A 22,107-nucleotide genomic window follows, 5' to 3' on the forward strand; every position below is an offset into this window, starting at 1 on the left:
GTTGATATTTATGTTTTCTCTTTATCAACGTGTTCATGACCTAATCAATGGGTTGGATGATAAATAAACATTACAGTGGAGCTATACGAAGTTTTTAATGGTGGGCATTCAATTGCCACTGTTTTCTTGTGGTGTGGTCGATTCAAGACTGGATCTACCTCATTTTTTGGGCTCTTGCTCTATAGTGATTTATAAAACCAGATAAACGGCTTGGATAAAAAACATATACATCGTCAGGGGCCACAGATCATTGCCAGTAACCACCTCGCTAGTAGCGACCTCGCTACTGACGCTGTCAGTACGCAATCCGCGTCCGGCCCGAATCCGCTCCCAACAATTACGGTTTAGAAAAACTTTCAACGGTCGACAAAATACCGGGTGATTGAAAACTTCCAACGGTCTGATTTTGCTCCAAGTCTTTTTCACGGTGGGTCCCACCTTATGCAGCGCTCGCGTGTTCATCACACGTGCCATTTTTACACGCGTGCGGCTTGTAGATGTGTCTGCCGAGTTGCAAACCTCTTCCAACAAAGCGCAAGGCAGCGGCGGTAATTCAATGCGGTTTTCAAAATGCAGCACTGTGCCAACAATCCGTCCCATTCAAAATTGGGATCTTTTGCAAATAGAATGTGATTAAAAAAAAAAAAATAGAAGAGAAAGTTGCTAACCATGCAGACGTCAGTTGTCAAACGAACGGCTAAAATTAAAATATCTACGGTTCGGATTCGTTGGAAGAAGCCATTTGGCCATGATCATACGATAAGTTCAATTTTATATCTATGTTCAATCCACAGGTGGTTCCACGATTTGGACGGTCCAGATTACTGTAAATTTATGCCCCTTGTGGTGGATAAGTTACCGACATTTATAAACAGGTGGTCAACTATCACTGTAGAACGGCCCCAATTCAATTTCATTCCACTCCATCGTCCCGCCTCTTCAAAAATTAAAAACGAAGGAAAAGACAAAAGAAGAAAAAAAAAAAGAGACTAGGGTTCGACTATTTACTCCCACATTAAAACTAGCAATGACGCTTCCACCATTGACAGAACATATTTTTAAAACAATCAAGGCCGTCCAATATCTGTCCCACCTGTGGATGGAATATAAATTAAAGAATGAAAGTGAGATGATGCTATTAACTATCTGATCTTTTTCCTTTGAAATTTCGACCACTCACTGTTTAATTTTTAACCATCCATTTGATAAACATAAAATGGACGGGTAGGATTAATTAATTAGAGTGATTTTTGACATATTCTCTATCGATCTACTGCTCCACAAACTGGACGGTCTGGATATCCGTATATTACTGGCATATGAGGATGAATCACCGTCCTTTTTCGAAACGGTGGTGTTAGGATTCTATCCCTAAATCTCCATTTCTCCCTCCCTCTCTCTCTCTCTCTCTTTATCTCTCTCTGAGCTATTGCTCTCTCATTTCTCCTCGTTTCCAAACACCTTTCAAAGCGAAAGAACAACAACATCGAGCATGAATCAATACCACATATATGAAGCAATCGGCAAGGGCAAACATTCTGTACTCTCTCTATCTATTGGCATTTCTCTGTGAATTGATTGGGACAGCTCCAGATCGAGCTTCAGCCACACGATCTCATTCTTCTGATTTTGATCTCATTTTTTTTTTCTGAAACGAAAAAAAGGGATCAAAATCAGAAGAACGAGATCGCGTGACAGCTCCGCACGATCTCATTTTTCTGTTTTCATCTCATTTTCTTTCCTTTCCTTTTTTTTTTTGGTATTGTTTAGACCGTTTACAAAGGACGGAAGAAGAAGACGATCGAGTACTTTGCCGTGAAGAGCGTTGATAAGTCGCAGAAAAACAAGCTTCTGCAAGAAGTGAGTAATAGTAACAATGCTCTCTCTCTCTCTCTCTCTCTCTTAAATTATAATTTTAACGAATTCGAGAATAAAATGGAAGGAAGCATGATTGCAGATTTGGGGTTGTTCTTTCTTTCGAGCACGTGGGACCCACCTTTCTGCAATCACTCTCTGGGCCCCTCTGCGGATGGACGGTGCTGCATTTCACTCTGTCGTTGGAAAATCCTAGCCATCTGTTAAAATTTTACCAGGGAATTAAAACCGTTGAAATATTTTTATCAAGTGTAAAGAAATCCACCATCCAATTGCTGGGATTGTTTTGGCAGACGAGGCATTTTGGCCCACTGCCGTCCATGGCTGGGGTAACCAGTTGAACAATCTGGATCAATGAAAGATGAGCAGACCTGCATGAAATGCCGTCTGGTATGAGAAATGCTAGTAATCTGAGCCAAACAATGTATGACAATACCGCATGAAGAATGTCTACATCTCTCCAACACTCACATCAATAATCTGAATAAACCTATTTCCCTATTTTTTCTCAAAATAAATACATTAATCTGCTTTGCTTTTTCCCCCACTAACAATTCAACCATCCGTCGTTTTTAGTAGAATGGGTGCAATTGATGATATGATTTTGGAGGTTCGATTATGTGAAGAATGAGAAAATCTCAGCTAAATCACATAGTTGTGATCTTCTTGAAGGATTCTTTGGTGATTTTCTTATATCTTCTATTCCTCTTTGCATAACGAGGCTTGTTTTGAGATTGAGCTACCTATAATCCATACTATCCTGCTGCTGAGCAGCTAGAAAGTGACTATCTGATGCATTCCCTGTTGGGCGTAGAATATGCGGCACATTACATTTTGAGTGTTATTGTTACGGATCGAATGACATGATTACATGACCGAACCGAGGAGTCAAAACATGGAACTCTGTGGCCTGCTTAAATCAACTACATGTAGAAGACAAATCAACTACATGTAGAAGACAAGGCAAATCACCTTCTCGATCCAACGGCGGAGATAGTATGCCAATGGCATGGTTCCAGTCAAATGCTAGTGGGCAGGCCTCACTCTATTTGTCTCATCTCTTATTTCTCGCACTCTTTTCTTTCAAACGATATAGGGAGGAATTGCAAATGCATGACCCAATAAATAGGGGATGCACAATGCACGTTCCAAGGAGCGTGAGCACACGGTCCCCGAGAAGGGAGCACCGTGTATGCGGTCCAAGGAGGGAATGTGTGTTTTGTGGTTCAGACAACATTTGAGTGGGAAGCACCCCTTGATCGGTCGAAGGGGGGACATGGATTGCAGTTCGAAGTGGAGTGTGCTTAGCATGGTCTTGTGTGTTGCAAGTGCTTACGTGTGAGTGCTAGAGGAGTGAGAGTGAGGGTAAGAGAGATGAAATTGAAAGATTTTTTTTTTTTTTTGGGGGGGGGGGGGGTGGTGCAGTGTTTGAATTATCTCAGATATTATGGAAGTATCTTCGATATTATCTCTATCTCCAGCTCAGCGGTATCGATAACACTGGTAGCGATACCGATAACGCTGGTAGTATTAGAAATTCCAGGTATTAGCAATGTATTGCTAAGTATCACCAACGCATCAATATCGCTCATGTAATCGCCAATATTTTCAACTATGTAAATTTTAGGTGTCACTTGTATTGCAAATGCATCAATATCGCCAATGTATTGCCAATATTTTCGACTATGTAAATTCTAGGTAATGCTTGTATCATAAGTGTATCGATGATATTTCAATAGTAAATTTTTATTTCAATTTTTTTTCACGGGCACATGGTTGTATGTAGTGTTCAATTTGTCATTGATAATATCTCGATATTATCAATATCGCAACATGCACGATATTGAGACCACAATCTTTCATTTCATTTCCAATTGTTGATGATTTCTTAGTGAAATATCATGTTTGTTGATATTTTGCAATATTGATGGATGTTTGGATGGTTAAATAGGCTGGATGGGATAGTTGGTCTGATTTCTTACAACAACACATGCTTTTAAGGCCCCATTAAATGAAACTTGTTATGTATGCATTCTTTTTGATTATTTATTTATTTAAATTTCTAAATATGTAAATATGTACATTTTAACATCTCCTGAAGTTTCGCTAAAAATTCCACCAATTTTCCTATGTTTCCTCACATTTATGGTTATCAGCGATATTATCAGCAATATCGATATTGTTTCCGTTTCCCTAGCCAGCGAAACTTGTAGCGATACCGATACTTCAAAAACTGGTGGCAGGTGGCACTCACTAGGGGTTGGCACCCATCCCTTATCTCCTACTCAACCCTATAGTGGGGGACAACTTTTTCTGTCCTCAACAATGTTAACTACCATCATGTTCTTAGAGCTAGAATTAGGGACTTAGGACTATCTAGGATTCCAGTGTCTTTACACACATGTATCTATATGCTAAATGATCACCATTCTAGCGCACAACCTCAAGTTGTCCACCTTAGACTTGCATGTCCACATCAGATGGAGATAATCCTCAATCTAGGATCAATGTATTAAAAAACGATTATGTAACGGTGGTAACAGTGGGAATTGTTATGCTTTACAGGGCTGTAATAGCCATTATTGGAAAAATGGGCTATAATAGTCTGTTGCGGGGCCGATGCAGGTTTTTTTTTAAGGTCATTACGACCTCCATCGTAATGGCAACTCTAGTGGCCTTTATGGCCACCGTTATCATTATTGAATATCTTGTACAGGATTGCTTTGCCAGCTTACACACTTATCCCTCTTATTGAGTTCAAATCACAAATCTTTTTGCGAACATTCTTCAAAATGTTTTCTAACTATTTACTTATATATAATTTTAAGAAACGATATGCAAATTATTGTCCCACAAAACTCAATAATCTTGTGGTGGATAAGTCTCAAAGTGTGTAATCATGGCCCAAGGAACTTGGTTCGCTATTAAGGGGCATTGTCCACGCAACTACACAATTCAAAATCAACTAAGTCACTTTCCTAGTGGTGCATCCTCGATCGAGTTAAGCATGACCTTCATATTTTATGCTAAATTAGCGACATTCAATCTCATCTTCCTATACATAAAGATGGGTAGATGATGGCACCTATGGGACCAAACTGCCCACGCAAATGCACTGATCATATGGAATCAAGCATTAGTGAGTAAATCAATCTCGGAGTGGAGTCCAACTCAATGCTCTAAGTACATGGTTGCTCATCTACGCATTAAAGTAGGCATTATTAGGCATATGTTGGGTCTACAATGCACAAGTTCCGCCTAAAGCCATGAGTATTGACTCATTTCAATAACTCCTAACTTGGCTCCATACAGGCACTGGCATCATTAGGACATAGGTCCTGTGTATAGAGTGTGAACACTAGCTCAATAACTTTTAACCTCATCAAATAGAGGTTCCATCTAAAGCACATAAGTGCGGACTCAGCATAGTAACTCCTAACCCTGCTAATGTTATGACTGTCATTCAACTCTCAAATCTCATCTGTAGATACTTAAAGTTATCATTGTGTGGTGGTATAGGGTTATAAGCATTAACACCTGTAAATTTTATTTGAACATGCCCAATGCAACAATAATCCAATAATCTATACACATAGCTGTGACTGAAGGTTGTCGCACCTTAACTCGCATTTCATCTTTTATATTATTACAGAAGGCGGTTGCACCTCAGTGTGCTTCCTCATCTTGAACATGCATGCTATGGATGATAAATTCTTGTGCGAGTGGGGAGAACGACCTGCTGAAGAGAAGGAAACAATGACCAATCTAGAGAACATGGTCCACCATAGCTGGTTTAAAGGCTTGGTAAAGAAACTGTGTATGAATATTATATTAATGCATGAGCATTTAGAAAATTCATTTAATAAAATAGCTCCTTAGTATAAAACATCAATCATTCACCCTCGTGAGTATATCGACACTATCCTATCTCAATGTGTAAGTCTCAGATACCGCATTATGGGATCTCTAGCATCATAATTAGTAGGAATTTTATTAAAGTCTTCACTCATGATGTAGGACGTGGCACAGATACATTCCTAACATGGCTGGACTGAAAGAAGGCTAAACGGAAGCGGAAGTAATCCATCAGATCCGGGTCCAATCCAACATAGGGCATGACGTAATTGGGCCCCAGATGCGTCCAGATCGAAGAAATTCAATCCGCATAGGGAGAAGTTGTTGTTTGAAGTGTGAACTGTAAATTAACCAAACTTTTGATTCAGATGTTGTTGTGGGACGCACGACCTATCAATCTTTACCATAAAGGGCCATCTGGGGTTGACCGACCCACTTTGTGGGTCGCATCCGTTTGTTTCGTGAGAAAATGCATGTTTTTGGTTCAAAAATGGAATTTTAGGAAAAATTTACTATTTTTAGTAATTCCGATTTTTGTCGTATTTCCTTAGTTTTAGAGTTTTAGATTTCCATCCTTTTAGAAATTATTTGCAATCATGCTAGGACTCCTCTGGTAAGGTTTAGCTAGACTTTCTATTTTTGGCAAATTAGGCTTTAGATGAGTTTATTATTTTGGGTAACTTTCAATTAGGGTTAGAATTTTGCTATTTTAGGTAATTTTGAATTAGGGTTTTATTTTTTCTTTATTAGTGATATAATTGAGAAATCATACATTACCTATTATTTAATAAAAATATTTAGAGTTTTCTCTCTTTTATCTTGTGGATTCAAGGTTTTGCATACTTGAGGTAGACGGTGATCTTCCTCCTCACACCCTTCCCTATGTTAGTTGGTATTAGAGTGAGGCTTTTCCTTTGTTCGATGGCATCTAACGATGGTTAGAGTAGCAACCCCAATGATGGTGCTCCAGGGGACAACTTATGACAATAGCAACGTTTGATGCTTTTTGTTGGAAAAATTTGCGAGCCATGCAAGGATTATGGCAACGATCAACTGTTTGACAAAAGCCTTAGGACAAAATTGTGTTCGTAATGACAAACAATATGAGATCGACGATGGAGCTCGCGATCATCATGTTTGTGGTGCGGCATTGGTGACGAATCGCATGCCATCACCCAATAATGGTGAATCACATACCACCACTTTGATAGTGTGGAAGTTGTTGTACACGCCGAAGGAAGAGAGAGATCTGCAATGGCACATCTTTCGAATGAGATGCACCGTGAACTAAAGGGTCTGTGATCTAAGCATAGATGACAGAAGTAGTGAAAACCTCGTGTTGAAGACTATGGTAGAAAAGCTGCAACTAAAGACATAAAGGTGCCTCTCTCCTTACATGATTGGATGGATCAAGGAGGTCAATGAAACAAAGGTAGTTGAATGATGTCATATTTCCTTCTCCCTTGGTAAATATTATAAGGACGAAGTAAGTGTGACGTGGTCAATATGGATGCTTGTCACATGTTACTTGGTCGATCATGGCAATATGATGTTGATGCCACGCATAGAGGCCGTGATAATATTTTATTTTTGTTAAGGATGGTAGGAAGATTATCCTTGCCCCTAGGAGAATGGAACCACAAAACTTCTAAAGTGGAGGAGCAGTTTCTCGTAACCGAATGGGATTTCGTTAAAGAATTTAAGGAGACGGGGGAGATCAATGCATTAGTTGTAAAGAGGAGGGAAGTGGAACATATGCACATTCTAGAGAAGTTGAAACCAATGTTACAGGAGTTTAAGGGGATTATGCCTGATGAACTTCCTCGCAAGTTGTCCTCTATGCGGGATATTGGTCTTTCTTAGGTGGAATTCACCTTCAACCAATGTTTTAAATATTGATGTTATCGGCCAATATATCCCACGATATATCTTGTATCCCATATGTGCGATACGAAATGCATAAGTAGTGCTGATATATCCTGCACGTTTGATCCGGGGAGCATTTTCAATTTATGATCCCTTTTTTTGTTGAAATTATGATAAATCAGTGTCAAATGGTTACAAATCTATTGGTTCTTCATGTTTTGCATGAAAAATCATGGATTTGGAGCTTTGATTTTTATATCGATTGGTTCTTCATGTTTTCTATGTTTTTTTTTTTTTTTTGAAAATTTCCTTCAACCAGTTGGCAATTGAGACTAATTTTGAAGTATTTAGGAGTGTTTGATGAGCAGGAAGCGCCAATTGAGCAGTTTTTTTTTTTTTTTTTTGGGGGAGTAGTTGATACTCTAAACTTACAATTTTTTTGCGACAAAAATGGACAATTCATATTAGGAGACTATGATGTATGCTGCTGATACGAGTTAATGATAAAATGCAATGACAAAACTTCCTTGTTTTATTTTTACCTTTTCTTCTTGCTATGAAAATTTCCAATTGGGCCTAGTTTGTTAAATGAGGTAGATGTCTCCAAAGTGGTGCTATTCACAACAATGTTCTCTAATTGAGTTCCGGATCATGTAGTACAAATATTTTGGACTATCAGGAATATAAATTTCCATGAACATTGGAACTTTCATTTATAAAGCATTTTTTCTTGCTTGTATGTGTTTGCCTTAATTTTGTTGTTCAAAATATTGTTTTGACATGACATGGTTTCACCCAACTCATATTGGTAATGCTGGGGCATTTTCACATCGGTCTCGAGTGGGGTGGCCTGTGGGATGCGGGGGAACACTCGGGGTGGGTGGCCCGCGGAACCCATGTGATTTGGGGCCCGTGTGAGGTGGGTGGCTCGTGTGAGGCAGAACCCATGTGATTTGGGGCCCGTGTGAGGTGGGTGGCTCGTGTGAGGCAGAACCCATGTGATTTGGGGCCCATGAGGGGGATTCGGCTGAGGACCTAACCTATGGATGTGGAGCTTGGGCTTTGAGATAAAGGGATTGATTTGCCACTCTCTATCAATTCGAGCTTTTAGAGCAAATGGTTAGTTTTCCTGCATCAATTGGATTTGGTTGGAACTAGTATGTGCCACCGGACCAAAATGGATTGAGTCACTGTGAGTCATCCTGGTTTCGGTCTCTAGGCGAGCCACATTATGAAATTGAAACCGCTAAAACCATTTTTTACGTGCGTTGGAGCATTAACAAGAGGTGGAAGAGTACCTCCAATGGTTGATTAACAAGCAAAATTGAAAAAGAAGTACTGCAACCAAAAGTTTGAGCTTCAATTGTATGATTGAAAAGGCTGCAATGATGAAAGTGTCTAGTTCGTTTTTTGTAATTCTCTTTTCCTTTACTTTCTTCTATGGGGCATATTGTATGTTCTTCATGTTTTTTCCTTTTCTTTCTTCTATGAGGCGTATTGTTTGGTTTTTTGCATGTGATTTCTGAAATTTGATTTCCTCGTGTATGCGGTGTCTATTTTTTGGACCTAAATATGACTTCTTGATTTTGTTTGGATGCATATGCATATGATTTGCCAAATAATTATGCCCTTTCCGCCTCTTTATCAGTCCCCCAAGCACAATGCACTTCCCAATTGGGATTCCCATTCACAATTTTATCATGGAAGAGTGTGTCACCAAATGGGTTGTTAGATGTTATGTGCCATCTACAAGCTACAATCTACATTTTGACATTATAATGATTCAATGCATGCCTTGTTGGACAATTCAATTTTTTTAATGACTAAATTGGTGTTAAGGATTCTAATCTGTTTTCTTTTCCTGTTATATATAGCGGGCTTTGAGGGTTCTTAGTTATTTTTACCTTGATTCTTCAACATGATTACTCTTGTTCAATTAAACAGTAATTTTAAAATAATGTGTGCAGATTGACCCTCAATCTAACAAGACTATGAGAAACATTGTTTGTTGTTTTCTCTTATTTGTACAGATTTTTTTGTTGAAGGTCCTTTTTTCTTTGTGCAGGTACGGATCCTTCATTCCTTGAGTCATCCGAATGTACTCAAATTTTATTCCTGGTAAGTCATCTTGAAATTGCTTTACACTCCCGTAACAGGCACAATTCACATTAACTTTTTTTACACAGACATTTGGACCATTTGGATTTCTTAGTGTATGCATTTTGTTCAATGGTCTGGATTTCCCAAGCGATGCTAAATTTTCACTTGGATACTGCATAAAAAAATTTCCATGTTGTTATTTCTTATTGGGTGTCATGCAACATTACTTGTTAGGTATGAAACTTCGGCCCACTTGTGGCTTGTATTGGAGTATTGTGTTGGCGGAGATCTGCTGACTTTGTTGCACCAGGTATTCATGGTTCTCTTCTCAATCACTTTGGTACTTTCTAGCTGTGCAAACATTCTGAATTCTACCATGTCCTGGTTTTCTTAAATCTTAATAGATTCTTTCCACTCTATTACTTTGCCAACCTTCTTTTTACATTTGAATCTTTGTTATACATGAGCAGCTTTCCATCTAAGTTAGGAGGGGAAGCCATTTCATCTATAACAAAGAAGCAGATTCAATCAATACTAATCTGATAATCTGGTTCTTTTCCCCCCCCTGAAAGTCATTTTTATTCACCTTTTCAAGTTCTTCTATGCTAAATCAACAGTCGCCTTGGTGCGGACATGAACTTTTAAGCTTCCACATCAGACCAAATTTCTGCCAGTTCATTAATATTTAACACAGAAGGGTGCATGAAATCAAATTAGATTTCTAATACAGTTTCTTGCAATGAATTTTAGAAAGTCTGGAGATGCATTTAGGAAATTTTGTATGTGTCTTATAAAGCGCTGAATACAGCCAGGCCACGTTATCGGATCCTACCTGCCATGAGTTAGAAACAGGCATACACAACATGGCTTTGAGAATAGCTGGATTGTGCAAGGTTCTAAAATATATTGTTCATTGTAAGCGTAACATAGTTACGTTAGGAGGTGCTTAAATGCAGGTTGATGCTGTATGAAAATAGCAAATAATCATTCTAAACATTTTATTCATTTGGTTGGTTGGTTATATTTTATTCACAAAATTGATTTGATAGCTATTATATGTGATGCACTTATTGGATCTTGTATCTTGAGTTGCCAAATTATATGGCTTGAATCTTTGGTAATTCTCTATTTTTATCGCCTCTGCCTACTCCTAAGGAAGAATCCATCTACTGATCCTACGAAATGGAAGAAAAAGGATACGGGGCAGGGGGTGAGAGCTGGCTATTTGATAGTATATTTGACATGGAATTATAGGAACCTCGAGTTAGGCTTTGTAGAGTATGCTTGGATATCAGATTCGACAAGTGGGCCCATGGCCTGGTAATCCAGACCATTGGTCTTTTGCATCACACTGCACTAGTACCAAGACCTGAAAATCTCCTTGATAGGATGATCCTAACCTCTGCCTTTGTGGCCTACAAATAGACAGCTACAGAGAGAAATACAGCAACAGTCCACATTCAACTGGATACGATTCCTAGATTGGTGGCTATGATCCTCCAATCCGGGAGATTTTTGGGGCATGATCCATCCACTTTGGGACAAGGTGTAGGTTAGTGAACCATTAACCCACTTGTCAGAACTGAAAAACAGAGTATACTGTGCACCTGCAGGATGAGAATCAAATTACCTCATATATGAAGGGCCTCAGCAGTAACACCTTATACCACGAATTGGACAGCAGACAAACGTTCATCATGCTTTCAAAACTTGGATAGTTGTCCATGTTATTCACATGGGCTTCTCCTTTTGGCTTGCTTCAATGCTATATTTTAACAGAACTCTTGCCACAAATGGAGAAAAGTTCCAACGACGTATGTATATTGATTGGGAGGAGTATAGTCCCTCTGATAGCTTTAGCTTGCCGTTTCTGATTCAAGTTAACTTTTATTGCATGAAGAAAATATCTTGTTGGACTGATTGCTTATCCTAAGGTTAAACTTGGCTCTCTTTCTCTCCACTCTCATTCTTAAAAATTATTTGACCTCTGAAAACTTCAATTCAAAATGCACCTCTCCATATTTGATAGAATGTTATGTTTGGGACATCGGAAGAGCATGGTTTGCTTCCATTCTTCTTTACAAATCTTAGATAACAAATTAACAATACCATCTTATTTACCAACTTGGCTGCAGGATAGTCAGCTTCCTGAGGATTCTTTACATGATCTAGCCCGTGACCTTGTCAAAGCTTTGCAGTAAACATTCATTGGTCTTCATCCATGTGGTTTGTAGGATGTGTTTTCGTTTTTGTTTTCCCTCTTTTGTTAATGTCAGATACCTATGAATTACTCAGGTTCTTGCATTCAAAGGGGATCATTTACTGTGACTTGAAGCCATCAAACATCCTACTGGATGAGAATGGACGTATGAAGGTATTCATCTCCTTTTAATTTTATCAATCTGTCATTGTGGCCTTTCATGTTCATTTTTGTTTTGGCATTTCACATTTTCAGATGTAGGTTTGGAGTAACTTGTTTTTGTGTCTCATGCATTTCAGCTATGTGATTTTGGATTATCAAGACGACTAAATGAAATATCGAAGAGTTCTCTTTCCACGGTTAGTTCCTCTGAACTGCAAATTTTTGGCATTCATCTGCATATAGTAGCTTTTGCAGCATGTCTACTAATTGTGAATATGATTTTTTCTTCTTTTCTTTTTCTTTTTTGCACCTGTTTAGCTTCCACAGGCGAAGCGTGGAACTCCGTGCTACATGGCACCCGAGTTGTTTCAGGATGGAGGTGTTCATTCCTATGCTTCCGATTTCTGGGCACTTGGCTGTGTCCTATATGAATGCTACAGTGGAAAACCTCCCTTTGTTGGGAAGGAGTTCACACAGCTTGTAAAATCTATTCTCTCAGATCCAGTACCTCCTCTCCTGGATAATCCGAGCAACAATTTTGTAAGCTTAATAAACTGCCTACTGATAAAAGATCCTGCTGAAAGAGTGCAGTGGCCTGAGCTTTGCCAGCATGATTTTTGGAAAACCAAATTCACTCCTGTGCCTCTACCTCCCCAGCCTGCCTTTGATGATATGGTCCAACTATTATCTAAACCATATCTTTCCGAACGGAACAGTGATAAACCTCTCCAACAGAGGACACCCCCTAAAAATCGTGAAAGGGATCCTTGTGGAGTTATTAAGCAGGATGGGAATTTCAATATCAGAAGCAAAGGATTTGAGACGCCGGCTAAAAATTTGGCCAGTGGTAGAAGGATTCAGACAAAGGCATCTGACAAAGTTATGGAGGAGAAGCAGAAAGAAGCAACAAAGGAAGTGAATCTTCTTAGGTTGTCGAGGATAGCAAAATCAAACCTCAGGAAGGAGAACGAGAAGGAAAACTATAGGAGGCCATTGCCTGAAAGCTCTGAGAATGATGCTGAAGTGAAAATTGAGAACAATGACATGGAGCTTGATTTTGGTGAGAACTCGGAGGAAGATGCACATGACGAATCCGATAATCGGCCTTCGACTCCTGGAGAGAAATTTCCAATTCAAACTCATGATCATGAGAGGGTTGAAGAGATGATTAATAACTCAAATCAATCAAATATCCTAGCCGACAGTGATATGACCATTCCTGAGGATCCAAACACACTTGAACGTGAGTCGTGTTCAGAAAATGTCGAAGTGGCTGCTACCCCGCCCAGTGTTGGGCTTCAAAGGAGAGGTCAGCGCATCAAAACGGGTTCAGGGAGTGTGCCGGATTCAGATTTGTCCAATTCATCTCCTAATCTCTCACAAGCACATTGGCATCCATCTGATCTCTCAGTCAGACCAGTTATGCCTAGCAGGAAAGGTGACAAAGCTTCGGAGGCAATGCCCCTGCTTCCCTTTGATGCACCCAATGCATATGACTTTGTGAAGCTACCTTCTGAGCAGCTGGATGCTCTCAACAATCGGATCATACTCATTTTGAATGGAAATTCTCCAGTCTCAGAGAAGCAGAACACGATTAGATACCTGGAGATGTTGAGCGGGCATGTTGATGCTGCAAATACCTTAACTAATGGATCGATAATGCTGGTGCTTGTCAAAATGTTGCGCCTATCCAAGGTTTCTGTTCTCCGTGTTCAGCTTGCTTCATTGATTGGCTTGTTGATCCGACATTCCACTTTCATTGAAACCGATCTGGCAAGTTCTGGAATCATGGGTGCGCTGACAGATGGGCTAAGAGATAAACAGGAAAAAGTGAGGAGGTTTTCTATGGCTGCTTTGGGCGAGCTGCTATTCTACATCTCTACTCAAAATGAGCATGCTAGAGATGGCACTGCCCTAGAGTCTCCATCAAAGGACAGCCGATCTACAACAGGCTGGCAGGTTAGAGTCCTACCTCAATACCTTGTATCTTTGTTTGCATTCACTGGAACACAAAGCTCAGTGTCTTTTATCCACTGATGAAGCAAATGTTTCAGAATAATTTTGGATCCTGCATTCTTTTAACTGTCTGGGATATTTGTAATGTAAAAAAAAAGAGTGATTGATGTTGCCTTTGGTCTCCCCAACTAATTGGGATATGGCTTGGATGATGATGATGTTGCTTTGGTCTATGACTCTATAATATGCAAAGATATGCTTGTGTCACTGTGCGTGCATCTTTGTTGCTGACTTTGGTGCTTCAATCCTCTCCTAATTAATTGAACCCTTTGTGTTCTAATGTGCTATAGTCTATAGAAGTGGGGCCCATGGGTTGGTGATCAGCACCATTCATCTGATGGGGCCACTGTGGATGAGGGATGCTCTGCAAAAGTCCCTGGCCTGAAGATACTAAACCTTCAATCAGCATTTTACAAATAGATGGTTGGAATAAATACAACAAAGGTTCACAACAGACTGCAAGTATTGGATGGCTAGGATCTTTCAATCTGGAAGATTTTTAGGGCATCCACCATCCATGGATGGGACCATTACATCAACAGTCTGGATCACCAAACCATGGACCCTATAATTCATCAGCTGGTCAATATTTCTCTCTTGATCTACCACTGCTTGATTGGTTTTCTGGACAGGTACCCAGTCCACTGATTGCGTTGGTTTCCTCCATTTTGCGTAAAGGAGAGGATGATGTTACTCAGTTGTACGCTTTAAGAACGATAGAAAACATCTGCAGTCAAGGAGGGGATTGGGCTGCTCGGTTTACCAGCCAGGATGTAATCGGAAATCTGTGCTACATATATAAGGCCACAGGAAAACAGGAGAGCACGAGGCTTACTGCTGGATCTTGTTTGGTACGCCTGGCACGTTTCAGCCCTCCAAGCATACAGTCAGTATTTGAGAAGCTTTCATTCAAGGAGATTGCCACTGCTCTCGTCAAGGGTAGTCCACGCGAGCAGCAAATCAGTTTAAACCTTCTGAACATTGCATTGTCTGAAAGTCACTTATTTACGAACATGGGTCGGCACATTCTGTCATTGTTTGAGGAGAAACAACTGCTTCCGAGCCTTATATCCCTTATTGAGCAGGGAACTGAAGCGTTACGTGGGAAAGCACTTGTTTTTGTGGCTCTCCTTTGTAAGTGTAGCCGCAGATGGCTGCCCCAGTTCTTTTGCAATGCCAGATTACTCTCAGCAGTGGACCGGTTGGCAAAAGAGAAGGATAGCTACTTGAAGCAGTGTATGGGGGCTTTTGTGCATGCAGTGGCTGCCACTGTGCCCTGGTTGATGGACGCTATATCTGGGGATATTCAGCAGATGATGGGAGGGAAGCGCCATGGACAGATTGCTGCCCTGACCGGCAGAACTAATCCAAGGACGAATATTCACTTATTGCCTGTCATTCTCCATCTTCTTGGAAGCGCTTCTTTCAAGCACAGGGTGGTGACCAGTCAGGTCTTGCAGCAGTTGGCGAATCTCCTCAAGCTTCTGGAAGCATCTTTCCAGGTAAAATGATGTGAACTGAACTTGCATTTTGTTTTGTTTTCTCATTTCTGCATGCTTACTCTGACATGAAATCTTAATCCAAACTCTTCTCATGCATATGATTCTCTGTTTTCTATCTCTAACAAACTGAAAAAAAGGGAATTCAAAAGAGGTATTATGTGAAGCTTGATTAAAATAATTGCATTCTTTTGTTAAACCCAACGATTGTACAACTGAGGCTCACTTTTGGCGGGCCCCATTGTGGGATAAGCTGCACCTCATTATTTCCTCTATCAGATGATTGTAGCCATCTGGTGGACAGATCGAAATTGTAGATTTGTAGTCCATGATCTGCATCTAATGGGGGTCCCAATCAGATGGCTAGAATCATCTCACAGGGATATGTTTCATCCACTTGGGGCACATCATATAAATTGTTTGGATCACCAAATGATGGCCCTGCATGTACTTCAAACATTGTATATTCCCTTTGAATCTAAAATGTCGTGAAGTAAAACCGAGAAATATCCTGGTAGTTGCTCCCCGCATTCTTTTTTTCACAATCTTACATTTGCGTAACTGCAGGGAAGAGATGACTTCCAGATAACCCTGTTGCGGATTCTTGAGTCGATCACAGAAGAGCCTTCTGTCATTCTTGAAGACCCTAAAATTTTCATCAGTCAAGTTCTTCCAAGTTTGGCCATCTTGTACAATGGCAACAAAGATGGAGATGCCAGATTTTTGTGCCTGAAAAACCTGTTCGATGTCATGGTTGTATTCTTAAATGATTTCTCAGATACAATGGCATCTGAAGATAAGCAAAGATCAAGTGATCTGAAGTTACTATCATACAAGTATTTCCTCCCTCTCTACCCGTTCCTGATCGAGGATGAAGATCCCATACCCATGTATGCACAGAAGCTACTGGTAATGCTCATTGAGTTTGATTTTGTTAAAGTCTCGGATATTCTGCAGCCGAAGACAGTCTCTCAGTGCTTTGAGTTTCTGCTTGGTGATCTTGCTAGTGCAAATGTTAATAATGTGAAGCTCTGCTTGGCTCTGGCATCTGCTCTGGAGATGGAAACAAAGATACTCTCACAGTTACGAGTGGTCCGGCGGATAGGGAATCTGCTGGAGTTTGTGAATGCGAAGGAGATGGAAGATTTTCTAGAACCGACCCTGGGCCTATGCAAGGTATTCATTCGACGTGCAATAGGCTGCAGAAAAGGCAGTGATTATTCAAAAGAGCCTGATCTCTTAAGTAATGCTACCTTTGACATGAGTGTTGCAGTCGATTCCATAAAGGACATATCTGATTTTGGTAGCAACATTGGTGTCTTCTTGGAGTTGTGTGGGACCCAAGAAGTGCAGATTGCAGATTTGGCATCGGACTGTCTGGTCTTGCTAATGAAGGCAGCACCGAGGGAGGCCACGACAGGGCTGCTGACAAATCTTTCCAAGATAAGCAACAGCCTTGAATTCTGTTGTCAGGCTGGAGACTCCAGTTTACTGCTGCTGCGCCTGCTTCATGCCCTTGGGTTTTCTTGTAGGCAATACCTGTCTCAGGCAATGATACTGTCGATTTCCATAGCAGATGTCACGAGAATTGAAACCATTCTTTCTGATCTCAGAAGCTCAAGTATTCGTGGTATCGCAGATGCAGCTTCTATTGTGTGGGTGGAATTGCAGCGGCTGCCTCGCTACATTTGAGATCAGGAGGATATCGGCATCCATGTCATGATTCATTTGGGTATGATTGTTGAGCTGATGGTTTTTCATGGGTTATATGCTGTTCTTGAAGTCTTTTGATTTCCACACTGCTTTCCTTGGTATGTCTAACACTGCATGATCATACAGAGCATAGTTCAAAAGATCAAAATCCAGCTTGAGTTGATGTATGATGAGGTCCCTTCCATTTGAAGACTTTGTTGCAAAACTTGAAAAATCAACTAATTTCGCATCATCAGCATCATAGCCTTGTCCCAGCTATTTGGGATCGGCTTTATGAATCCTGTTTATATATTCACGTGTAATTTATAAATTAACATATGAATGTAGAGAAACAAAAGGACATGCAAAACAATATGCTGCTTTGCAAAACAAAAGAAACATGAAGAAGACCCCTACCTTTAATATAAAACCAGGAGTGAAATTCTTTCTATTTAAATCTGCAAACCTGAATCTGAAAAGTTACTCAGACTTGAAAATTTGACTTAGTTTTGGGTCGATTCAATGAGTTTTAGACTATGACATAGAGTGTCTGATCAATTATGGTATTCTATTAGCATCGGACCTGTTGCAACTTGGCTGACAAATTCTTAGAGCCTTTTCTTATTTAGTTATATTCTTTACCTGTGCTGGTCTTTTGTGCTGCATATATGTTAACCCGGGAATTGTGGATACAAGTTTAGGCTCTCTTGTAACAGTTTTTCCTTTGGTGTAATGGCAGTCCATCTGTATCTGGTGGGTGTAGTCTTTTACCTTGAAACCTGTGTTGTGAATGCATGATATGTGATATTGTTGCCTATTAGAAAGTAAACAAGCTTTCCAATATTTTTAGAAATTTTCTTAAAATTAGTAACTGGGTGTCTTTAATGATTTGGTAGGTTGCTTTTAGTTTGGACTTCGGTGGTAATAGGGACTTCCGATGGTAGTAGAATTTATTCAGGATATCCTTGCAAATTTTGAATATCAATTGGGTTTTGGAAATTCGGTGTTTTGGATAGTGTCATTTAGGAACCCTCATTAATTGGTGTCTTTTCATAATGTTGGATGAATATTGGTGGTTCATGGTTGACCCAGAAATGACTCCTAAGTTGAGATATTGGTCTCCTGTCTGTCATGTCTTTTATTTGCTCTCACGTTTTTTTTTTTTTTTTTGGGGGGGGGGGGGGGTGGTGGATAGAAGAGGAGAAGCAAGCTTAGTTTATATTCTTTTTTGCTTCATGTATTAATCTCATGATTTTAACTTGTTGATTGTAATCAACCTATGTAATAGTCTATTACATAATCGCTTAAGGGAGTTTTGTGTTCTCATTACCGGTCCCAAGCGTGGATAAAGGAAGAAGGTTGCATTAGGTTGGCAGCCTGTGTCGAACTCATGCCAACCTTCCATCATGAATATGACAGAACAAGATTCATGTATCTGACCCCAATTAGTTGGGATATGGCTTAGACGATGATGATTGCTTTCATGATTTTGATCCTTGGGGATTAACATTTCCACATTGCCAAGTAAAGAGAAATGTATCAGGCTTCTCTTCAGGTTTAAATGCTGTTACTGGATGACAAGAACCTGTGCCAAATGCTTATCTACTTGTGGCCATGGTTTTTGGACTCGGATAATTTTGGTGCAATTCATCTAGTCAACTTGGAATTGGTTGGAACCTGATCTGGTTTGAGACCATGGTTTGGCTAAAGGGGGTCGATTCAGGGTGACTTGGTCCGTCCTGTCCCAGTCAGTTCCAGCTCAGGCGATTCAGCCAAGTCTGGCCATGTTGATCCGGGCAACTTGTCCAGCCAAGAGTTTGTAATATTCCAAGTGCATGCGTGGCTATTGTCTCTGTTTTGAGGAAAACTTAGTGGGGTCCATCATGTGACCCTGACCATTGGTTTGATTTGTCCCGGTGCAAATAGACCACGCCTTAGATATCTGCTGGTTTAGAGGACCCCCTAGCATTGATTGTCTACTTTTTGAGTTGTACATAGATTGTTATTTTATTTTCTTCTTAACCATCTATTTGTAGGCCACTGATTGAAGGGTTAGGGTTGTGGCATCCTGAAGGGTCCCACCTAACCAATGGTCTAGATGAAAGAGACATGGCCCAAATAGTACAACATGAGAATCTGAGGATATGATGCATATTCTCGGGCTAAGGATCATATAATTCACAAGATTTCTTTCTTTCTTTGTTGTGTTGTTTTCTTTGGACAGCACATAGCGTCAATAAGATGCAAATCAAGAGCAAATGGCCTGGATTATCAATCCGTGGGCCCAGTCTGCCAATAGGGGATGACTCGGCCAAGTCACCCCCCACTCGTCCAATATGGTTACTCTATGGACTGTACGAGTCGGTCCAAGTTGCCAAGTCTTTTAACCATGCGTGTGACTGGTAGTTTAAGAGAAAACAAGAGACAAGAGACTTGAAGTTGGACCCCCCGTCCCTTTCATACTCCTACCTTCTAAGCAAGAATGAATCATGACATTTATAATTAATCCTGGCTGTTACAGAAATTTCCTAGCTGAAAAAAAAAAGGATGAAAAAAGATGTAACTGTTGTTGGAACTGCTTTGTTTTGTTCTTTCTTTCTTTCCTTTTCATAAAAGAGATATATATTTTTTGTTTCTATATGAACTGCTCCTATATGAGGCCATCGGGCGTCATCTCCTGTTTTATACTTGGTCTTTTTTCCCCCCCTGTTTAAATACTATTCAATTGACAATTACAGGTCTACTCTTTATGCTTACAGAGACATGATGTTGGTATTCTATGAAAATCATAATCTTGTTTCTGCAATCATTTGTGCAGATTGGAGTTTTATAGCCTCCAGAGGCCAGAAGGTCTCAAAGAGCAGGTATAAACACCGCTGTTGTTGTTGTATAGAAGGTCGACATAAGATGCTTGTAAAAGAACAATTGATATGTTATACTGGTGGCCCGCTACTAAAGACTGATATGAGGATTATGGCTGCTGGAATTACAGACGTCAAAGGTATTGCCAATGATGATGTGATACTACTACTTGTCTTCATCCATTCATCGGAAAAATCTTTTGTTAATAGACAGTTGTGCATGGTTGCAACCTCACCGTGCACAGGTATATAGTAATGTACGGGCTTATACATTCAATCATGCGACCCATTCTTATTTACGTGTATTATCATATCATGTATATGAATGTGTAAGGTTAAGATGGCCATGGGGACATTGATACGACATTGCTTACTGTTAATGTTCTTGCATGGTTTTTGTTCAGGTTGTCTCATCAGTTCATTTGTATGCTCGGTTGTCTACATGACCTTATTCTCTTCAGTTCATTTGTATGCTTGGTTGTCTACATGACTTTATTCTCTTTCATTTCAGAATTGTACTTGTGTAAAATGCACACGCATTCCGTAAACTGTATCTATACTGTATATAAATCTCGAGCGGCTTTTGGACATTTTTATCGCCGCAATTTGTCTTTGGAACTTTGGCTGTTAGAGGGTGAAACCTTATAAAAATGTAGCTGCTTAGCAAGGATGATTCGGGTGTCACCCACAAGTAGTCTTTAAGTGGCTTATATTTTATCCGCAAAAAGCAACTGAACTTCACGCGAAGTAGTCTGCTCTCCTCTTCTGTGTGTAGCCCACCTCGATGGTACTACTTCGGAGTGATGCAACAAAGGCTGTGGGGCCTACCAAGATGATCATATAAAATCCACTCCATAGATCTATTGCACCACGTCATGCTAGGACGTGAGCCTGAAAACAAGACAGATCGAAAACTCGAGTGAGCTACAACATTGGAAAAGTGAGGATGGGTTGCCCAGCATTGAAAGCATTCCTCGCACTCCCTATGTAGCGTGTAGTTGCACCCTTTCCCTCTATGTTTATCTCTTTTTTTTTTCCTCTCTTCCCAACTCTCCCTCTACATGTGTTGCATGTGCCATACCCATAGTGGCCTTAATCCACCCAAGCGACCTTTCAAAAACAAAAACCAGATTAATTGGGATTGTTTTTTTAAAGGTCAGATTACCTAGGATTGTTAGGTTGACAACAACCAAGATTCTTATTAGGAGGCAGACCTAGGAAAGGTGTTGATTGATTAAGGGACCTCAAACCCATTAGCTTTATCAGGAGTCCCTACAAGTTTCTAGTGAAAATATTAACATCTGGGTTCTAAATAGTTCTCTAGAAGGTTATCTCCAATGCTCAAGGCGTTTTTGTCGTTGATAGATAGATTTGGACAGTGCTTTGATTGCGCATGAATATACTGACTAGTGGCATGGTGGTGGTAAAAAGGGCATTATTTGCAAGTTACATATGGAGAAAGCTTACGATCATGTGAACTGGGACTTCTTAGACGACACGTTGGATTAGTTGGGGTGTGGTCATAAATGGAGATGGTAGATTCAAGCTTGTGTCTGATCGGCTAAGTTCTTGGTGTTGGTTAATGGGTCATCTAAAGGTTTCTTTAGGGCTATCTAAAGGTTTCTTTAGGGCTAATTAGGGCTAATTAGGGCCTTCGGCAGGGGTGGTTCCTTCTCGTCATTTTATTTGTGACGATTGTTGAAGCCCTTAGCAAAATGTTAAATAGGGGTAAGGCTACGGGACCGAACCCGTAGAAAAATGTTAAATAGGGGTAAGGCTACGGGACCCATCAGTGAGTTTAAGGTGGATAACTTCATCTTCAGTTTGGCGATGATTCAATCTTCTTTTGTGAGGTGCAACAAGTCATGGTAGACAATATGAGAAGATAGTGAGGTGTTTTGAGGTAGTGTCGGGATTAAAGGTAAATATCATCAAAAGTAAGCTCTTGGGGATTCCCATATCTATGGAGGTGGTGGCGAGG

General features: G+C 40.2%; 1 protein-coding gene across 1 annotated transcript; it reads left to right on the forward strand.

Annotated features, from left to right (window-relative positions):
• The first annotated feature begins 1,349 nt into the window (after positions 1-1,349).
• LOC131225300 (serine/threonine-protein kinase RUNKEL) lies at positions 1,350-20,529 on the forward strand. Its single transcript, XM_058220808.1, has 11 exons — positions 1,350-1,540; positions 1,771-1,860; positions 9,662-9,714; positions 9,931-10,006; positions 11,832-11,893; positions 11,992-12,070; positions 12,196-12,255; positions 12,377-14,017; positions 14,707-15,576; positions 16,141-17,305; positions 20,084-20,529. Exons 1-10 carry the CDS (start codon positions 1,493-1,495, stop codon positions 17,263-17,265), a joined length of 4,104 nt encoding a protein of 1,367 aa, XP_058076791.1. The 5' UTR covers positions 1,350-1,492; the 3' UTR covers positions 17,266-17,305; positions 20,084-20,529.
• The last annotated feature ends 1,578 nt before the right edge of the window (positions 20,530-22,107 follow it).

Source organism: Magnolia sinica, chromosome 14 (genome assembly GCF_029962835.1).
Source record: "Magnolia sinica isolate HGM2019 chromosome 14, MsV1, whole genome shotgun sequence".
Taxonomy (NCBI): Eukaryota; Viridiplantae; Streptophyta; class Magnoliopsida; order Magnoliales; family Magnoliaceae; genus Magnolia; species Magnolia sinica.